At 39.3% G+C, this 20,992-nt stretch overlaps 1 protein-coding gene across 5 annotated transcripts in view; it reads right to left on the reverse strand.

Annotated features, from left to right (window-relative positions):
- The window catches only part of Cab39l (calcium binding protein 39 like), a 136,249-nt gene that overhangs the window by 19,571 nt on the left and 95,686 nt on the right, over positions 1–20,992 (reverse strand). For all 5 annotated transcript variants that reach the window (XM_076872723.1, XM_076872724.1, XM_076872721.2 and 2 more), the window contains 3 exons: positions 18,548–18,716; positions 9,047–9,106; positions 8,112–8,177 (listed from right to left, as the gene is read on the reverse strand). In XM_076872723.1, the coding sequence (XP_076728838.1) occupies positions 8,112–8,177; positions 9,047–9,106; positions 18,548–18,716 (295 nt within the window). The remainder of the gene's footprint in view (positions 1–8,111; positions 8,178–9,046; positions 9,107–18,547; positions 18,717–20,992) is intronic.

The following is a 20,992-nucleotide window of genomic DNA, read 5'->3' on the forward strand; positions in this document are numbered from 1 at the left end:
GATGACCACTGTTGCATATTAGTTGGTCAGTTATTCTCATGCATTTGGAATAGCAGCTATAGATAGTAATCTTCATTCTTGGTTTCCCCACAGCATCTAAAGCTAAGGACACCTGTGGAAACTTTCTTTGCTCCTGGTTTCAAGGTTACTGCATTCTTCTGGTTTCTTAGCTTAGCAGCTTGTTTCAATGCCGACTCTTCCACTTGCTCCCCCACCATCTGCACTATGAATGTAGGAAGGGAGCACACTGGCTTTTGCCTTTTATCTGCCAACAGTTTCAACTGTACCCATGGGTATAACTATAACATAGAGGAAGATGTCTCCTGGATCTACATTCTAGCAGCCCCCTGTCCCCCAGTCCCTCGGGCATCTTGCTGGTCTCTCACACAGTTAACATTGCTAATACCAATTCCCTATCCTCTCCTTGTTAATGACAATGGAACCTACCAGTCCCCTAGGGCAGAGAGCTAAAGTCCTCCTCAGCTCCTTTCTTTTCCCTTTCTCCTTCTCAAATCAAATCATGCCTGAGATCTCCCTTTTTTTTGCTTTTAAAGGATGTCTTTTGAATACCCTTCATTCCATTTCCCCTGCCAGTTTCCTCACTCAAACCCTCACTACCTCTTCATCTGGACGTTTCCAACAGCATGCAGGTGCTCTCCCCAACAGTCCCATCACATTAGATCAAAGTAATCTTTCAGAAAGTCAGCTGTGCATAATCGAACACATCCAACTCCTGAGAATGGCATCCACAGCCCGAGGGGATCAGTCATTTCTCCTGCTTATTTTTCTCAATTCCCTTGCTCAGTTTTCCTCATTCTTCTGCTTCCGTGGCTTCTCTCCCCTTGCTCAAAAAAAAAAAAAAAAAAAAAAAAAGACACCCCAAAAAACAAAACCACAACCAAAAAAAAAAAAAAAAAAAAAAAAAAAAATATATATATATATATATATATTTTTTTTTTTTTGGTGGTGGTACTGGAAAGCAAATACAGAATGCTTTACCACTGAGCTACATCCATACTCTTTTTATTATTATTATTTTTTTCATTTTGAGATGATCTACCTAAGTTGTCCAGGCTGACCTCAAACTTGTGATCTTGCCTCAGCCTCCCAAGTCGTTGAGACTGTAGGCATGAGCCACCACACACTGCATCCCCTGCTCAATTTCTCTCCAGAAATTTACCTTTAAATCTCCTGTCTAAACCACATCCACTCTCCAGGACTAGCTGAGTCTCCTCCATCACCTTCCTGTCTGCTCCTTATTTGTTCCCCTTTGTACTATCTTTGTCTCTTACTGTTGTGCTATTTGAGAACCTGCCTAGAGTGTTAGAATATTGTATATGATAGACACAATATTAACTATACCAACAATGACAAAATGCAGCAATCCATCATAACACAAGGCATTATAAACCAATACTGTACTATGTAAGTGGAAAAAAACTTACATTTATTCATTTAAGTTTCATATTTAACACACAATGTAGCAGTAAAACCAAGCAAGTGTAACTTGAGTTTTTTTTTAACTTAATATTTTAATGAAATTGACCAGAGCCAAAAATTCCATCAAGCTTCATCTGAATTATAATCTTTCTTGCTAGTAATTAAATGCCAGGCCTCTGAAGAAGATAAGAAATAAATTCCTAAGCTCTGTCACATGAGGGAAAGGAATTTCTCTGTTAATTACTTTTTATTGACACCAAGACTCTAAGCACCCTAAGACAGTTTAGGAAATTTTAGAATACGATTAACCAAAGGCAGAAGGGGGAAACCACTTTGAAATCAGATAATCGCCTAGTGCTTAAACCAGTTTATTACTTACAAAATTTAGTATAATCTAGCTTCTCTTGTCTCTTACAACTAACTATAGAATGTCTAAGTACAAAATCTTACAGATTCCATATATGTCAATATGGTTATGTCAGAACAGAATCTACAGCTCCTGCAGATCTAATTCCCAAAAGGAAAAATCAAGATTGCTCCAGCAGAGCTCTCAGGACAACATTTTTCTATCAGAGAAAAGCACAAACCATGTTTAATGAGCTCACTGTTTGTGGCTTCACCCTTCCACAGTCGTCTACCTTTCTGTTCCCTTGAGCAGGGAGATATAAAACCATTTTAGCAACATCTCTGCCTATAACCTTGCCTTCCAAAAAAGCCAACCTTCATGAAGTAACCATCTTAAGGGTTTCTGCATTCTTACAGAGGCTACCTCTACCTACTGTCAGGGATTTTTTTTCTTTCTGTCCCAGCTGGAGTTAGTTTCACTATGTTGTAAATCCAGTGCGTGACAGCTAACTGTAATGGGTTTTAGCCGGGAAAAGCAGACAATGAGGTGGGCCTGAAAAGATTAATGAAGAAAAGGAAAGATGCCTCAAGAGGTGACTAAGGTAGTTGTCAGTAAGTACAAACCTAAACCCATCAGAGAGAGTTTTAAGAAATTTCAGTACTAGGGACAAGAGGTCTGCTCCTGGTCCCAGCAGAAGAAGCACAGGAAAGGGGAAAGGTGATGGACCGCAGGAGCCAGGTGGTAGAAAGCACATGGCAGTGAGGAAGGAGAACTTTTCGCTTGCCCTTGTACCCCTCAGGTGTTTGCCTGTACCAATCACAAGTTCACTGGATTGACAGGTTTCTATTTTTTTTTTTAAATGCAAATGGATGTTGGTAGGAACAAGTCTCATATCCCAGTCCCAAATATTTATTTAGAATAAATCAGTCCTTCCATAGATTGAACTGTGGGGATAATGACTAGGAATATTTTCTTGTCCAATTTCATTTGATTTGTTTCACAAATGTCTACAGTTCTGAGCTAGAGATGGAGCTCAATGGGAGAGGACTTGTCTGGCAAGCATGAGGCTCTGGGTTTGATCTTCAGCACCAGGAAAAAGAGTCCACACTTACCAAGAATGAGGCTCTGCCACTTCACAAATATGAACAGGGGAAGAGGACAAGGGCTGAAGACAGAGAAGAGAGGGACGGCAATGGGGACACAGGTCATGAGTGGGAGGGATGATAAGACAGTGGGAAAGAAAAGGCAGGAAGTGGCCCAAAAGGGAGATGATCAGGGGAATAAAAAAGAAGCTGTCAGCTTTGTGACTTTGCCTCAGGTTCCAGAGGCAGGATCACAGCAAAAGTTCTGTTCAAGTTCTCGTAAATCCCGATAACAGTACAAGGATAAATTCTACAGACTGTGGCCTTCAGTCTTCTTCCTTTCCATGTTGGTCGAGCACCTGACAGACTTCCCCCTTCCTTTAAGGAGGGATCTGGAAAACTGATGAGCAATTTCCTGTGTGCTGCTCTTTAGAGCACTGTCACTTCTGCTTAACCTTCCACTTTCCACCTCCCCTCCAGGGCCACTATCTCTTGCAACATGGACAAGCTCTCCTCATTTGACTGTCCTTGTAGGCCCTTCACAAGTAAAGAATTCTAAGCCGGGCACGGTAGCACAGGCCTGTCATCCCAGCAGCTCAGGAGGCTAAGGCAGGAAGATCACAAGTTCAAAGCCAGCCTCAGGAACTTAGCAAGGCCCTCAGTAACTCAGTGAGACCCTGCCTCCAAAATAAAATACCAAAATAGGCTGAGGATGTGGTTCAGTGGTTAAGCACCCCTTGGTTCCATCCCAAGAACAAAAAAATACAAAATAAAGGTTTCTGTTCCTTAGATATGCAGCTGTGGCAACAGGATTAGATCCTTCTATTCATCTGCTCTCTCGAGGCAGAGAATGGTGCTGAGCTCACTGCCTCTACCTGGAGGTCGGTTGCTCAGGTCAGTCTCATTACTATAAGCTCCAGCATAGACAGCAGCACACCTGTGGGATTTCTTCTCTAGGTGGGTCACCTTGTATGGGGAGACTCAATAAAGAGTGCTGACTGATGGGATGGGGGAGCGGGGAGTGACCTGCCTGATAATGAGGAAAGCTGGAACAGCAAGGGCACACAGGAATTTTTTTTTTTTGGTACCAGGGATTGAACCCAGGAGCACTCAACCACTGGGCCACATCCCCAGCCCCCTTTTTAAATTTTTTTATTTTGAGATAGGGTATCACTATGTTGCTTAGAGCCTTGCTAAATTGCTGAGGCTGGCCTTGAACTTCGATCCTCCTGCCTCAGCCTGGGGAGTCCCTGAATTACAGGCATATGCCACCCACACCTGATTCAGTCATTTTAATTTTTCACAAATTTAGGCCTTAGCTCAAAAGTCAAGTTACTGGAGAGGCCTTGCTGACACTCCAGCTATTGGAGTGTCATTTTCTTTTTATCTCTTAAAAAATATCCTTTAGGATGGGATTGTGGTTCTATTTAAGTTGTCTTAAGTTGGTTTTCCTTTCTTAGCAGAAATATTCCAAATTCTACTTTAACAAGCCCCCGACTCTGTTTAATTTTTCTTAATACTTAAAGTCAGGGCTGGGGATGTGGCTCAAGCGGTAGTGCGCTCGTCTGGCATGCGTGCGGCCCGGGTTCGATCCTCAGCACCACATACAAACAAAGATGTTGTGTCCGTTGAAAACTAGAAAATAAATATTGAAAAATTCTCTCTCTGTCCCACTCTCTCTTTAAAAAAAAAAATACTTAAAGTCACATGAAAATCTTGCATGTATTTGTCTACTGTCTGTCCTTTCCCAGTAGAATGTGAGGTCCACAGCGCTGTTCTCAGCTGCCACCATATGTCTAGAATGTATGCAGGCAAATTCTGGTTGGCTGACTGAATGTCCTCTCACCTCCCTTATACCCCCTATCCTGAGAGTTCACCCACAAAGTGATTTATTGGAGGTTGACCTTATTTTCTTTTCTAGCCAACAACATCATTTAAAAAACTCCTTCCAGATTGTTCCAGTGTAGTCCTTGTGGATTTTTAGGACAGCGAAATCTGATGCATTCCATCATGTAGTCTTCTCACATAAGAGTTTGTTGGAGGTGGGTTTTGTTTATTTTTTCAGTGTGGGGATCCAAGCCAGGGCCTTGTGCATGCAAAGCAAGTGCTCCACCACCGAGCCAGCTGATTTTTAAAAATATTATTCTTTTAATTCTTAGGGAATGACCACGTTTCATATTTCAGAAACTTTGTTGTAAATGTAATATGAGCACATCATGTTCAGAGGTGGAGGTATTTGAAATGAGATGACCTATAGTGAACACTGGCCGGCTGACTAGGATGTTCAGGGAAGGACCTGGCAATGAAATATGTTTTTTTAAAAATCATATCAGAGACAAATCCTCTGAAATGGAAATGAGGACAACCACCCCATTCACAATATCCTCAAAAAAAATAAAATACTTGGGAATCAACCTAACAAAAGAGGTGAAAGACTTATACAATGAAAACTACAGAACCCTAAAGAGAGAAATAGAAGAAGATCTTAGAAGATGGAAAAATATACCCTGTTCATGGATAGGTAGAAGTAACATCATCAAAATGGCGATATTACCAAAAGTTCTCTATAGGTTTAATGCAATGCCAATCAAAATCCCAACGGCATTTCTTGTAGAAATAGAGAAAGCAATCATGAAATTCATATGGAAAAATAAAAGACCCAGAATAGCAAAAACAATGCTAAGCAGGAAGTGTGAATCAGGCGGTATAGCTATACCAGACTTCAAACTATACTACAGAGCAATAGTAACAAAAACAGCATGGTACTGGTACCAAAACAGGCGGGTGGACCAATGGTACAGAATAGAGGACACAGAAACCAATCCACAAAACTACAACTATCTTATATTCGATAAAGGGGCTAAAAGCATGCAATGGAAGAAGGATAGCATCTTCAACAAATGGTGTTGGGAAAACTGGAAATCCATTTGCAACAAAATGAAACTGAATCCCTTTCTCTCGCCATGCACAAAAGTTAACTCAAAGTGGATCAAGGAACTTGATATCAAATCAGAGACATGGCGTCTGATAGAAGAAAAAGTTGGCTATGATCTACATACTGTGGGGTCGGGCTCCAAATTCCTCAATAGGACACCCATAGCACAACAGTTAATAACTAGAATCAACAAATGGAACTTACTCAAACTAAAAAGTTTTTTCTCAGCAAAAGAAACAATAAGAGAGGTAAATAGGGAGCCTACGTCCTGGGAACAAATCTTTACTCCTCACACTTCAGACAGAGCCCTAATATCCAGAATATACAAAGAACTAAAAAAATTAGACAATGAGATAACGAATAACCCAATCAACAAATGGGCCAAGGACCTGAACAGAAATTTCTCAGAGGAGGACATACAATCAATCAACAAGTATATGAAAAAATGCTCACCATCTCTAGCAGTCAGAGAAATGCAAATCAAAACCACCCTAAGATACCATCTCACTCCAGTAAGATTGGCAGCCATTAGGAAGTCAAACAGCAACAAGTGCTGGCGAGGATGTGGGGAAAAGGGTACTCTTGTACATTGCTGGTGGGACTGCAAATTGGTGCGGCCAATTTGGAAAGCAGTATGGAGATTTCTTGGAAAGCTCGGAATGGAACCACCATTTGATCCAGCTATTCCGCTACTCGGTCTATTCCCTAAAGACCTAAAAAGAGCACACTATAGGGACACTGCTACATCCATGTTCATAGCAGCACAATTCACAATAGCAAGACTGTGGAACCAACCTAGATGCCCTTCAATAGACGAATGGATAAAAAAAATGTGGCATTTATACACAATGGAGTATTACTCTGCATTAAGAAATGACAAAATCATAGAATTTGGAGGGAAATGGATGGCATTAGAGCAGATTATGCTAAGTGAAGCCAGCCAATCCCTTAAAAACAAATGCCAAATGTCTTCTTTGATATAAGGAGAGTAGCTAAGAACAGAGTAGGGACAAAGAGCATGAGAAGAAGATTAACATTAAACAGGGATGAGAGGTGGGAGGGAAAGGGAGAGAGAAGGGAAATTGCATGTAAATGGAAGGAGACCCTCAGGGGTATACAAAATTACATACAAGAGGAAGTGAGGGGAAAGGAGGAAAAATATAAGGGGGAGAAATGAATTACAGTAGAGGGGGTAGAGAGAGGAGAGGGGAGGGGAGGGGGGAGGGGGGATAGTAGAGGATAGGAAAGGCAGCAGAATACAACAGACACCAGAATGGCAATATGTAAATCAATTGTTGTGCAAATGATGTGATTCTGCAATCTGTATATGGGGTAAAAATGGGAGCGCATATCCCACTTGAATCAAAGTGTGAAATATGATATATCAAGAACTATGTAATGTTTTGAACAACCTACAATAAAAATTAATTAAAAAAAAAAAAAAGAAATATGTTTTTTTAAAAATTATATATATATATATACACATATATACATATATGTATAATATAAACACTATATATATACACATTATATATATATATATATATATATATATATGTATATATATTTTACACACACACACACACACACACACACACAAACACACACACACACATTTTCCTTAGGAAAATATGTTGCAAATCTGGGAGATAAATGTCTTGTCTAAAACTGAAGCCCCATAACATTTCATTTTATAAACACCATTTCATAGTAAACATGTGTTTTCCCTCTCAAAAAGAAAAGTCTTTCTGAAAATTTATCAACTGAATTTTCTGCATTTGTGTGTTATGTTTTGGCACTGATACTTTTATTTCTCTCCTCTTTTCTGCAAAATACTTCTATAAGTCTAGTTTATGGCAAGCTGCAAGAGAGACAGCGGATCATCTCTTCCTGCCTATTCTGCTTCAGGATGCACAGACAGAGATCTTCAGGAGCCTCCTGAGTTTTCCTCATAACATTTATTCCTATCTTCACTCTAAAAGTAGTTTCTTTTCACCTCTGGAAAATATGCCCTAAGAGAGAACCGTGGTTCTTTTAAGTTAGGTTTGGTTGTCTTTCTTAGCAGAAATATTCCCAATTCTACTTTAGCATGCACTTATTATTTATATTGTCACTTCCAAAAGGTATTTGAAGTGGGATCCTTATGTAATTTTGCCCCAAAGTACAGTCATACCATAAAACATACCTCCCAAATTACAAAAAAAAAGTGCATACTTTAATTTTTTTGTCATTTGTTTGTCCACTAATAGATACCACTTGCTAGTAAGATCAACATGTAGGGACTAACTTAAAAGAAATTTTATATTACCTTTAAAGATTGTCTCTTAGTCACATAATTCTCAGACTGAAGCAATTTCTCATAGTCTTCAAAAATCTAAGGAAAAGAAAATAAATTTTAGAATGTCACAGCAGCAGTGTGTTCTCCACTTTAGGCTCTCTCTATTCAGGAGGCCGCAGTGCTTTGTACCTCTGTGTACTTAGCCAGGGCCCTCACTACATCCATAGGGAAGTCTCACCATTTCATCACCCTTCCCTTCCGCTGAGGGATAGGGAGGCCAAAGTAACACAGGAGACACAATTTTCTGTTTTATCTTAGTTCTGCAAATCCGAAATTGAGTCAAAGAATGGAATAATTTGAGTCCTCCCAATAAATAATTTTGATAAAAAATCTGTTAAAAGTTGCAAGGTAACTCATTTAATAGAAATCTATTGGTAGCTATGGGTCCACAGTCAGTCTCAGCAACAACAAGGCGCTAAGCAATTCAGTGAGCCCCTGTCTCTAAATAAAATACAAAATAGGGCTGGGGATGTGGCTCTGTGGTTGAGTGCCCCTGAGTTCAATCCCCAGTACCAAAAAAAAGAAGAAGAAGAAGAAGAAGAAGATAATTGTGTGTGTGTGTATGTGTGTGTGTGTGTTTTGGGGATGGAACCAAGGACCACAGCCATGGTAGGCAATTGCTCTGCTACTGAACTATACCCCCAGCTCCTGTGTTTTCTTAATTTAAGATCAAAGCAGGCAGGCAGTGATCATTCCTTGGAGTCCCAGAGTACAACAGGAAGAAATGTAAACAATGAAAAATTCCTGACTCCCTAGCAACCTCAGTTTTCCATAAATCAACCAGGAGTATGGTTGAGTGTGGTTGATGTCACTTGTGAATGATAAATAAGGGTGATGTTCAAAGATCTAGGAGGGAGAAAGAGAAGACACAGAGAGGTGAAGTCTTAAAAATGATTTGTACTTACAGTGTCATAATTCTGTTCTAAGAAGTCTGCTACCAACACTTTGTGTCTGGTTAGTAAATCCTAGAAAGAAAATAACCAAGTGAAACAAAATTATTAGGGCTAATAAATTCAACAATTGATTAAATTTAAAATCAGTCTTTTCCCTAAGGCTTGATAATTGCATTCGTTTGAAATAAATTGCAATAATAAGTTGCAAAAACTTCATTTACAAAATATTTTTACTCCTACTTTAAGATGTGAAATACTAGTTTGCTTCAGATTAAAAGCAACAAGTAAAATACTTAGTATTAAATATAGTGTTTTAAATTTGTATTTTGTTAGATTTATCACAGAAATAATTTAACTGATAAGACAAATGGCATCTCACTGTGTACAGCATACTTTTTATGACATAATAAAGTTAATGTTTTTTTGTGTGTGTATGTAGCCCAGGGGGTTGAACCCATGTGTACTTTACCCTGAGCTACATCCCCAGCCCTTTTCACCTTTTGAGGCAGTGTCTCCTAATTTGCTGAGGCTGGCCACGATCTTGGCGATCCTCCCATTTCTGTATCTGAATCACAAGGGTTACAAGTGTGTGCCACAACTTATAATGTCCTTAGTAATAATCTTTTTTTTCTTTTTTAAAGATAGTATCTTGGTATGTTGTCCACATGGGCCTTGAACTGACTGAATTCATGTGATCCTCCCCCGCCTCAGCCTCCAAAAAAAATTTTTTTTTAGTTGTTGATGGACCTTTATTTACTTATGTGCAATACTGAAATCGAACCCAGTACCTCACACGTGCTAAGCAAGCGCTCTACCACTGAGCCACAACCTCAGCCCATGGATGTTATTTTTTTAAAAAACAAGTATGTGGATTGGTTTAAAGCCTTCTCTCACAAATTAATGTAACAGGTTTTCAAGTATGTGAACCTTTCATTTTTTTTTCAAACCACTTTTAAACAGAAGTGCCTCAGACTCTGGGAAGCATAGGAATGACATTTAACAGTGTCATCTCAGTCTGTGCTGCTCTCAGGTGAATGGCCATCAGACTTAGTGAAAGTCAAGGAGTCACACAACTGCCCTATCCTATTAGACATAAACTTGCAGAAAACTGCACAAAAGCATGATGAAACTTTGGTGTGTCTCAACTCACACCTAAATTATATCTTTATTGCACCTTCATATTGAAAGAAAAATAAGCCTTGTGGCCCACATCTGTGATCCCAGTGGCTAGGGAAACTGAGGAAGGATTGTGAGTTCAAAGCCAGCTTCAGCAATTTAGCAAAGCCCTAAGTAACTCAGTGTGACCCTGTCTCTAAATAAAATATAAAAAGGGCTGGGATGTGGCTCAGTGTTAAGCCCCACTGGGTTCAATCCCCAGTACCAAAAACAAACAAACAAACAAACAAGCCTCACCTAATCCCTTTTATAGCTTAGAGGCTAAATATTCGGGTACTGTGCTGAATTTAATTAAAACAAAAAAACCCAAAACAAACAAACAAACAAAAAAAAAATTTAAAAGTTTTCCAACATAAAGCCTTATATTTTAATACATATTTAATTAAAACTTCCTCATGGAGCACATGGAAGATATATAGCAACCTCACAGGGAAAAGGCAGGCAGCAAATCTGGCAAACCGCCCCCCCCCCACTTTTTTTTTTTGGTACTGGTGACTGAATCCAGGGAGATTAACATCCCCAGCCCTTTTTGTATTTTATTTAGACACAGGGTCTCACTTAGTTCTTACAGCCTCGCTAAGTTTCTGAGGCTGGCTTTGAACTGGCTATCTTCCAGCCTCAGCCTCCAGAGCCACTGGAATTACAGACGTGTGCCACCGCGACTGGCAAACACACCTTTTTTTTTTTTTTTTTTTAGTTGTTGATGGACATAATATCTTTATTTTCATTTATTTATTGTTATGTGGTGCTGGGGATCTAATCCAGGGCCTTGTGCATGCAAGGTAAGCGCTCTACCACTGAGCTACAATCTCAGCCCCAAAACACCTATTTTTAATAAGACAAGTAAAACTTTTAAAGCATTTCCCCTTAATTTGGTAGGTTTTTCAAAAACTGACAAATATATTTTTGTGTACAACAGGATGTTCTGAAATATGTATACACTATGGAAAGGCTTGTTATGATTTCGGAGATTGGGGGGTTGGTAGCTTTGGGGATCACCCCCAGCCGTTGGTTTGTATCTTAAATGTCGCCCAAAGTCATGTTTTGGAAGCTTGGTGGCCTATGGAGCTATAGGGAGTTGGGGGGAAGTTTGCAGGTGGCGGCACCTTTAAGAGGTGGGGCCTAGTCAGCGGAAGTCACCGGAACTGCCCTGGAGGGGCTGCTGGGAGCCCGCCCCGCCCCCGCCTGCGCTCCCAGCCACAGAGAACTGGGCAGGCTCCTCAGCCAGGCGCCTGTCAGTCAGGGCGTTCTGGGGTCCAGGCGCTGACCATGGACTGCCACTTATGAAATCGTGAGTCAGAATGAATAAACTTTAAGTTGTTTATTTCAGGTATTTTTGTCACAGCTACAGAAAGCGAACACATGGCCCAATTAAGCTAATTAGCATACAGGTTACCTTGCTTAGTTATTCTGTGGTAAGATCATTTAAAATCTACTCAGTGGTTTTTCTCACCACAGTCAGTTGTTATTAACTGTAGTTGCCATGTCATACCGTAGACCTTTGGAATTATTCCTCTTATCTAATCGAAATTTTGTATCTCTGATCAACATCTCCCCCAGCCCCTAGTAATCACCATTCTACTTTCTACTTCTGAGTTCAGCTTATTTAGATCTCGCATACAAATGAGATCATACTAGGTGCCATTTTGTGCCCGACTTAATTTTCATTTAAGATACTGTCCTCCAGGTTCATTCATGTCACAAATGACAAGATTTTCTTTTTTATGGCCGAGTAGTATTCCATTATGTGTATGTACCATATTTTTTTATCCCTTCATCCATTGGTGGACACTTAGGTTGATTCCATAATCTTGGATATCTTAAATAATGCTGCATTTCTTCAACATAATGATTTCATTTTCTTTGGATATATAGTCAGGAATGGGAATGCTGAATCACATGGTGATTCTATTTTATATTAAAACAATAATTACATGAATACAGTAATAACAATTAGCTTCTTACTCTTTTCCTTAATGGTGGCCTAATTTACATTGTTTTCCAAAACTTTGCAAAGATTTCCTTTTCTTTCATCTTTTTTGTAATACCTGCTCCTAATGGATATGAAGTGATAATTTCATGGTTTAACAATTTTTCAATTCAAAATGGTGAGACCAGCTCTTAATTTCCTACCACTCATCATCATACAATTTAACCTCTACATATGTCTGAAATGTTGGTCCTTTTTTCTTCATTGGACCAGAGCATTCTGTTCTGGAACTAGAGAATGGGGAAACCCTCTACACGGGTTCCTAGGATAATTTCAGTTATCCTCCCCTCATTTTGTTAGAGTCCTGTGAACAGTATCAGGGATTTTCTGAGCTGACTAGTGGTAGAAGAAGTAATCCTGAGGGGCTGCTCAGACGCTGTGGACTGGTGTAGCCAGAGAAACTCTCCACTTGTTAAACTCAAGCAGAGGACTGAGTTCCCCCACAGCTGCAACAGATCACTGCTGCTGGAACAGTCATTATGCATAAGTATTAACCCAAAGAAAGAGGAATCAAGGAGTTCCTTTACAACCACAATCTTCAAATTCCAAAGCAAAAAAAAATGAAATAACTTAAAAATCCAGTAACAGGCAAATATAATATGACAGAGTAGAATTCTTCTAGCATTTAGCAGATGTATGCACAAAATTGGAGGATTTAGGGTTGGGGTTGTGGCTCAGTGGTAGAGCGCTTGCTTAGCACGTGTGAGGCGCTGGGTTTGATCCTTATCACCACATAAAAATAAAGATATTTTGTCCAAAAAAATATATATACATATAAATAAACAAATAAAATAAAATTTAAAAAACTGGAGAATTCATACATATATATGTATATATGCTATGTACACATGATACTAGATAAATATAATTCATATAACTGAGTTGGGGGGAAGACCCACAAAAGACTAGCTAGGATCCTGCCCAAGCAGGAAAAAGCAGAACACTGCAAAGGAAGAAAGTCAAACTTTAAAGAATTAAAAAAAATTTTAAATGTTTGAAACAGTATTCTTTTTTCCCACCTCCAAATAATTCTGGTCTGGCAGGGCTAAATTTTGTGTAGTGTTAACTATTGTGCTAAAAAAATCTGATACTGATTTTTTTGGTGAATCCCACTTGGGAGAACCTTGGGGTGGCATGACAAGAGATAACTGAACTGCAGGGACATGAGGCTGATAAGCCAGTGGCAGTTGCCATTACTGAGGGCTTACAAAGCACTGGGATTGCACCGGGAACTTGACACATGTTAGTTCTAATCTTTCCAACAACTCTGTAAGGCAGGGATTATTTATTCATTTCACAGAGGAGGGAAATGAAACTCAAAGGTTAACTAACTTGCTCAAGGACATACAGCTGATCAAGTGACAGAGTGAGATGCAATTCAAAACACTTCAGTTACATAGGTTCTTAAAGGAAAGGATGATTGTAAGGAATGTTTTTTAGTGAAAGGACTATGTTGTAAACAGTACCATAAGAAAAATATAAATTAACAATGTGAAAACATTAACTATTAAACTGGGCAAGTTATCTTGCAGCAAAATGAAAAAAGTGAGCCTTAATAGGTTAAAAAAACCAAAACCAAAGCCAAAAGTAAATCCAGTCAACCAACCAAGTAAACAAAACTTTGAAACCAGCTACTTAAAAATAATAATAATAATAATGACATAGTCACTGTCACATTAACCACAGCATTTTGGTAAAGTATAGCAGATTGGTGTTTTTGATATTGGTAGTGTGCTGGAAAACTTTTTATGGTTTAAATTTTCAAGGTTGACTTATGTTCAATGGAAAATAGGCTGAAATATAAACATCTAATTTATATTTGTGATTTAATATTATTGAAAATTAATTTGGGCTGAATATAAGATAGCAAGAAGTTATTATCCAGGCTGGGCATAGTGGTGCATGTCTGTAATCTTGTGTCTTGGAAGGCTGAGGCAGATGGATTGCAAGTTCAAAGCTAACCTCAGCAACTTAGTGAGACCTATCTCAAAAAAAAAAAAAAAATTATTATCAAGTATGTTTTGTGCTTTTATTTACTTTTGCTGTGTTGGGGACAGAACCCAGGGCCTCATGCATGTTAGGTAAGCACTCTACCACTGAGCTAACCCCCAGCCCTAAGTACATTTTATCCTATTAAACACTGAAAAATCTTTGGGGATAGTTTAACTAAAAAAATATTCATCTGCTTTTCCTGTCCATGAGAATTTGTTCTGTTTGTAATTAAGTTTTAGTTACAGTTTTTTAAGAAGGGAACTAACTTGTTTCCATGACAGCAGAGTCATCTGATAAAAAAGGAGGAAAAAATGGAACTACAATATCTATTATTAGAAAACACATCCTTATTTTCTTAGGCACAGGCATTTTGCTAGAAAGAAACAGAATCATCCTTTGTATTAAATGTCCTTCTTCATATTTGATGGAACTGAGGCCTGCCTCACCGTGTGCTCTGGATTTACTCTTCTAGTGGCTCATCTGCAGCCACAGCACACCATTTATTTTGCTAGGGAGACTGAGCTGCCCGTGGAATGGACGAGGCTCTGGGATTTCACAGCACTCCCCCATACTCTTTGGAATTGGTCCCCAGGCTTTTTCCCTTTCTTTTTCCTCCTTTCCTCACTCTTTGCCACTCTTTCCAGTTTTTCCTTACTCTACATCTTCATCTTTACTCATGCTCCTTTTCTTTAACCTCTTTGGAGGGCTCCAAACATAGCTGCAGACAGTTGCCCTCTTGCCTGCCAGGTGACCCTGGCATATATCCCAAACCCTATAGGTTTAAACAAAGTCATTCAGATAACTGAGCGTTTGTGCTGGCCACTGATGGCTGGATTGTTTCTTAACTGATGTTTGACATGTTCACAGGTTTTGAGAAAGGCCAGGTACATTCCAGTTGGCTGTGGCCCACTTTTGTCTAGCTTAGCATGTAAACTCCTTCCTCCTGCTTTGGGGAGTGGGGATCTTCCTTTCTTGCTGCCATTCAAGACATACTTCTGTCCGTAGGTCTGTCTTCCTTTCTTTCTTTTGTACTGGAAATTGCACCCAGGTCACTTAATCCCTGAGCTACATCTCCAGCCCTTTTTGCTTTTTATTTTGAGACAGGGTCTCACTAAGTTGCTGGGCTGGCCTGGAACTTTCAATCCTCCTGCCTCAGCTTCCCAGGCTGCTGGATTACAGGGTGAGCACCACTCCTGGCCTGTTTGTAAGTCTCTAATAAATTGCACTCTGTGCAGTCCTGGATCTGCCTCTTTCTTTGGTCTTCTGGCATCTCCCTCCTTTGGCAACCAGTTCTCATATATGTGAACTGGGTTTTTTGAAATGCTCTTTCTTCCCTTTTCTCTTATGCTTTCACTCCACAAGGCTTCTTGCACAGGCTCTTCTATCCTCAGCGCTCTGCTCAGGCAGAGTCTAAGGGGCGAGCAGGCTGGACAAAGAGACATGTGGACCTTGAGCAGGCAGGCTCTGGCAACTCTCCCATCAATCCCCATCTGGATGAGGTTGGCTGTGTTTATGGAAGGCTTTGGGGGAACATTGGTACTGTAGCTTCTTCTGCAGTCTCAGGCAGTTTGCACTGATCTCATACCTGCACACCTATTTGTGGCGACAAAAGTGCCGCAGTTAACTGGGTTCCCCTGCCCCCCAGGCTGCTGTAACAACCAGCTGTTGATCGCTTAAACATGTCTTGGAATCTACCCGAATCTGGCCTCCTAATAGTCTCCCTCATCCTCAAATTGTATTCTCCCCACCTGGAGTTCTTATCAGTTCACTCTCCCTCATCTCTTTGCATTTCCAGGGATATCTTGGATGTTCCTAAAGACTGGGTCCTAGGATGCTGCCAGGCGTGGCTCCCCCTGAACCAGACTCCAAGTTCCTTTACCATTGTTGCATGCTCACCACAGCTGGCTGGCTCCCTGCGCCTCCCTGCAGTTCACACTCCATCCCTTCCCTCCCCCAGCAACTTCTTCTCCTTAGGTCTCCCTTTCCTTCTGCTCCACTTAAATCTCTGGCGCTTATTGACTTTTTCTGCTTTTGGACACACTCTCCCGTTTGTGACCATGTGAGCTAAAACACTTTCCTAACAGATTTAAGATCCTTTCTTAAACAGGCTGAGTCAATTCCTGGTCTGCAGATAATGGATAGTTTTCAAGCACTGCAAACCACTGCATTCCCTTTTTTTTAACTCCAGAAATCTATTAAAATAAAGAACTATTTGCATCCAGTCATAGTCAGCTTTCAAAATATGTCCATAAAGTAATAAGATCAGAGTATGTATTAATATTAGAATATGGACTATGTCAATATTATTGAAATAACCTATTTAAAGTATTATAAAGAAAATAAGCCATACGTGGGATATAATAAATCTTTAAAGTTATATATTTGTATTCTAGAAAAGTAGAAATATACCTTCAAATAATATAAGTTGACAAATTCCTGAAATGTGTTTAAAGAAATCAATCTGAATAGATACATTTATATGAATTTTATCTACTTTATATTTAGCCTGAAAGCCTATTTTTTTAACGATGCCTTCACATTGCTAATATTATTTTTTAAATTCCTCTTCTGAACTGGCCTTCAGAACTCATTTGGTAGACACTGAAGAAAATCAAACTCTAGTTTAATCATCTTAAAGTTTATTTTTATAATTATGATTATTAGCTGGGTGCAGTGGCACATGCCTGTCATCCTAGCAGCTCAAGAAGCTGAGGCAGAAGGATCATAAGTTCAAAGCCAGCCTCAGTAATTTAGCAAGGCCTTAAGCAATTTAGTTATTGTTATTACAAAACAAAACAAAAAGTAGTTCTAGTTGACTGCCTGCTTTATACACTGACCTGGATGTCCAATAGCTTTTTGTTTCCAAAACTCTATCTGTTCTCAAAGGGTAAAAATTTTCCACTACAGCAGAAGGAACATGCCATATCCACTGATACCAAAATATATTAAACAGTGACAGGATTATAAGCATAAACAAATAGTTTTCTAAAGTAGAAATCTTGAGGGTAACATTACTCATTGAATGTGTTAAGTTCTGGTGTTTGTTCACAAATTAGCTATACTATTTTCTGATAATGCTTCCTGGACATCTTTTTCCTTTTTTGGTGGGTGGGGGTACAAGGGATTGAACTCAGGGGCACTTGACCACTTAACCACATCCCCAGCCATATTTTATATTTTATTTAGAGTCAGGGTCTCACTGAGTTGCTTAGGGTCTCACTAAGTTGCTAAGGCTGGCTTTGAAATCGGTATCCTCCTGCCTCAGCCTCCCAAGCTACTGGTATTACAGGCGTGCACCACCAAGCCTGGCTTTGGATATCTTCTTGATGGCAAAACACATAGAAACAAAGCAGAATGGCTGCAGGGCTGGAATGTGGGGGGAATGGGGAGTTGTTTAACAGGTATGGAGACGAGTTCTAATTTTGTGAGATGAAAATATTCTGGAGAGTAGATGCTCAGCAATACGCATATACTGCACTCCTACTAAACTATACAATACAATATGGTTAAAATGGTAAATTTTATGTATATTATACCATAATTATATTTTATAATTAAAAAAATATCCTAGATGAAATATATTTCCCTCATAATGACAAAGTAGATAATAGATGATAAAATATAGGTGATTATAATTATGCTGTCAAAATACAAATATATATATGTATATATGACCAGTCATGTTTTCAAAATGCTAATATAATTTATTAATACTTTACCCTATGGAAATTTAAAAATTACACTGATAAAATAATATGATGTCCTTCCTATTCTGAGATGTAATTCTCCATCTCCTTTCCCATCCAATATCTCTCCCTGGAAGTAGCTTCTGTTGTTGTCTCCTACGAGGTGTTCTGTGCATATGCACCCCAAGATGCTATACAGAGTACTACATGTTCCTTTTGTTACTTAACTATACATGTTAGAATTCATTCCATATGAGCTTGTGACACTCTGGCCTCTTAGACTGTATTTTATTTATTGACGCCTCTTGTGATCCACATTATATACTGTCTGTTGACTACAATCAGGTCTAAAGAACAAAACTTTTTGCTTTTTAAAATTAAATTGACTCAACTGGACATGGTGGCTCACTCTGTCATTCCAACTATTCAGGAGGCTAAGGCACAAGGATCACAAGTTTGAGGCCAACCTCAGCAACTTAGCAAGACCCTGTCTCAAAATAAATAAATAAATAAAAATTTAAAATAAAAAAAAAAGAGCTGGGGGTATAGCTCAGTGGCATAGCACTTCTGGGTTCCATCCCAATATCTCCCCCCCCCCAAAAAAAATCGCTTCTTCAGAGACCAACTGATTTTAAATAACCTAGCTGATTCAGGAAAAAACCCAATTACCTTAAAAGTAGCAAAGGCATCTGAAGCAATATCAAATGTTGACAACTCCACATACTTGAAGAAATCTCTGAATTGGTTAGAAAAGAGGATGATTTTGGCAAGTGGTTCATGTCGAATACATTCTCTCAGCATAATCCCACAACGTAAGGCAATCTGTGGAGCTTCATACCTAAAGCACAATGAAGAGAGAAACGGAGAACTCTGTTACCCCATTAACAAAATAATATCAATGATGTTCAACAGACCATTTCATACTGCTGCCCATGGGAACACTGATGCCATTTGTCACAGTTCATTCAAACAGGATTCATTCATTACCCATGGACTATCTGTTATGTGCCTGGCACTATTCCAGACACTGGGGATATGTTAGTAAACAGGGCAAGGTCACTGCCATGATAGCCTTCATATTTTAGTGAGAATGTGTATGGAGGGACAAGGTAGAACATAACCAATGTAAAGATAATTTCATATATACATAAGAAACAGAAGATGATAAATAAGGCAATATTATAGAGTGCTGTGAAAACAGAAGATGGTAAATAAATCAATACTATAGAGTGAGACTACTTAAATTGTGAGTGACTTCTTAAGTTTTACTTCAGGTTGAAGTGAAGGGTCAAGGTGGTCCAGACAACTCTGTAAAGTCTCCAAGGCAAGAACAAGATTGGTGAGTTAGAGAAGAAATATGGCCAGAGTGGTGGAATGGAGGTAATAATAGTAGTGAGCAGTATTACATGAGGCAAGAGAGGAGGGAAGGGCAAGGTCAGAGCCTAGCATGGTTTGTAAACTAAGGTATAATTTGGGTTTAAGTGTGATGATTTTACATGTGATTTGGTTTTAAGCCTTTGGAGAGTTTAAAGCAAAAAATGAACACAGCCTAACCTAACCTAAGCTTTAAAAAGATGGCTCTGGATAGGTGTGGTGGCACGCACCTGTAATCCCAGCAGCTTGGGAGGCTGAGGCAGGAGGATTCAAAGCCAGCCTTAGCAATTTAGTTAGACCCTGTCTCCTAATAAAACAAAAAGGGCTATGATGTGGCTCAGTGATTAAGTGCCTCTGGGTTCAATCCCTGGTACAAAGAAGAAAAAAAAAAAAGAAAGAAAAAAATGGCTCCAGGGCTGAGGGTATGGCTCAGTGGTCAAATACCTGCCTAGTAAGCATGAGGTATCCTGGGTTCAAGCCCTGCACTGAGGGAGGGGTGGAGGGAAACGCTGCCCTGACTGCTGGTGGAGATGTATTGTAGTAAAGCAGCAGGAGTGGACTAGGTAGCTGGAGGGGAAGCTGGCAGATGGGTGCAGGAGCATAAACCCAACAGTGGTGATGGTGGCGTGGCTGGGGCAGCAGCAGCAGAACTCAAGGCTGTGGCAAAGGCTGGATCCTGTTTGGAGGAAGAGCCAACAGGACTTGCTGATGTTGGAGGTGCTACTGGATGGGAAATAAATGACTAGAGGAACATGGACTAGTAAAGAAATTGCTGCTGACAGCAACTTTGAGATGGCTAACATCTGAGAAACAATGTCTCCTCAGCAGGAGACTATACCCATCTGGAGTTCAGGAAAAAGGCAAGGGAGATTTTTATGTAAATGTGATCTGGGAGCGCAAGTGACCAGTAAAGAGCTGTGGGTTCGTTGGTTCAAATAAGTCATGAAGTGGAATTGTGGCTCACAGCAAAACTTCACTAGAAAGAGTATCTACTGTAGGAAAGAGCTGAGGACTGGCACACCAGATCTGTTCCATTTCTAATTAACAGCGGTCTCTCAAATGTCAAATGCAGCATCTAAATAAATCTAGGTTTGAGTTACATTCCAGAATGTGATAAGATTTCAGGAAAATGAACAATACTTAGCCCAAATAAGATAAGCCCTGTGCTGAAATGATACAGTTGACAATTGTGTGGTAAATACAGGAAGAGTAGGACAAAGATGTAGTTGTAAAACATTAGGAAATGAGTAGAACACAGTATAAAAAAAGAATAGTCTGACCAAGTTTGGAATAGATTGTATCATTTCCCACTTCAATGAACTAAATACTAGTTCTATTGTGTTTTGTACAAAGCCCATTGAAAAAAGCAACTTAAAATGACGATTCCTAAAAAAGTGTTTTCCTATAATGTTTTTTGAAAATAAGATAAAAACGACATTTACAAAGGACTGTGTGTGTGATCTTTCAAGTTTACTATGTATTCTGAAAGTTAGGAAAAATAAAAATATAACAGATTTTAAGCAAAAATGACATTTGAATGGATGAGAAAGAGTAAATATTTGAAAACTAAAACTAAACCCCCCTTATATAAAACCTGAAGATAATTCACCAGGCACCCACTACTAGCAATAACGTTTTGTTGACCAATAAAAAACAATCTATTGAACAATGTATTTATAAGATCGAAGTATTTGCATGAAATTCAGATTCAAGAATAAACCTCATTCCCATAATTTAGAA

This window comes from Callospermophilus lateralis, chromosome 12 (genome assembly GCF_048772815.1).
Source record: "Callospermophilus lateralis isolate mCalLat2 chromosome 12, mCalLat2.hap1, whole genome shotgun sequence".
Taxonomy (NCBI): domain Eukaryota; kingdom Metazoa; phylum Chordata; class Mammalia; order Rodentia; family Sciuridae; genus Callospermophilus; species Callospermophilus lateralis.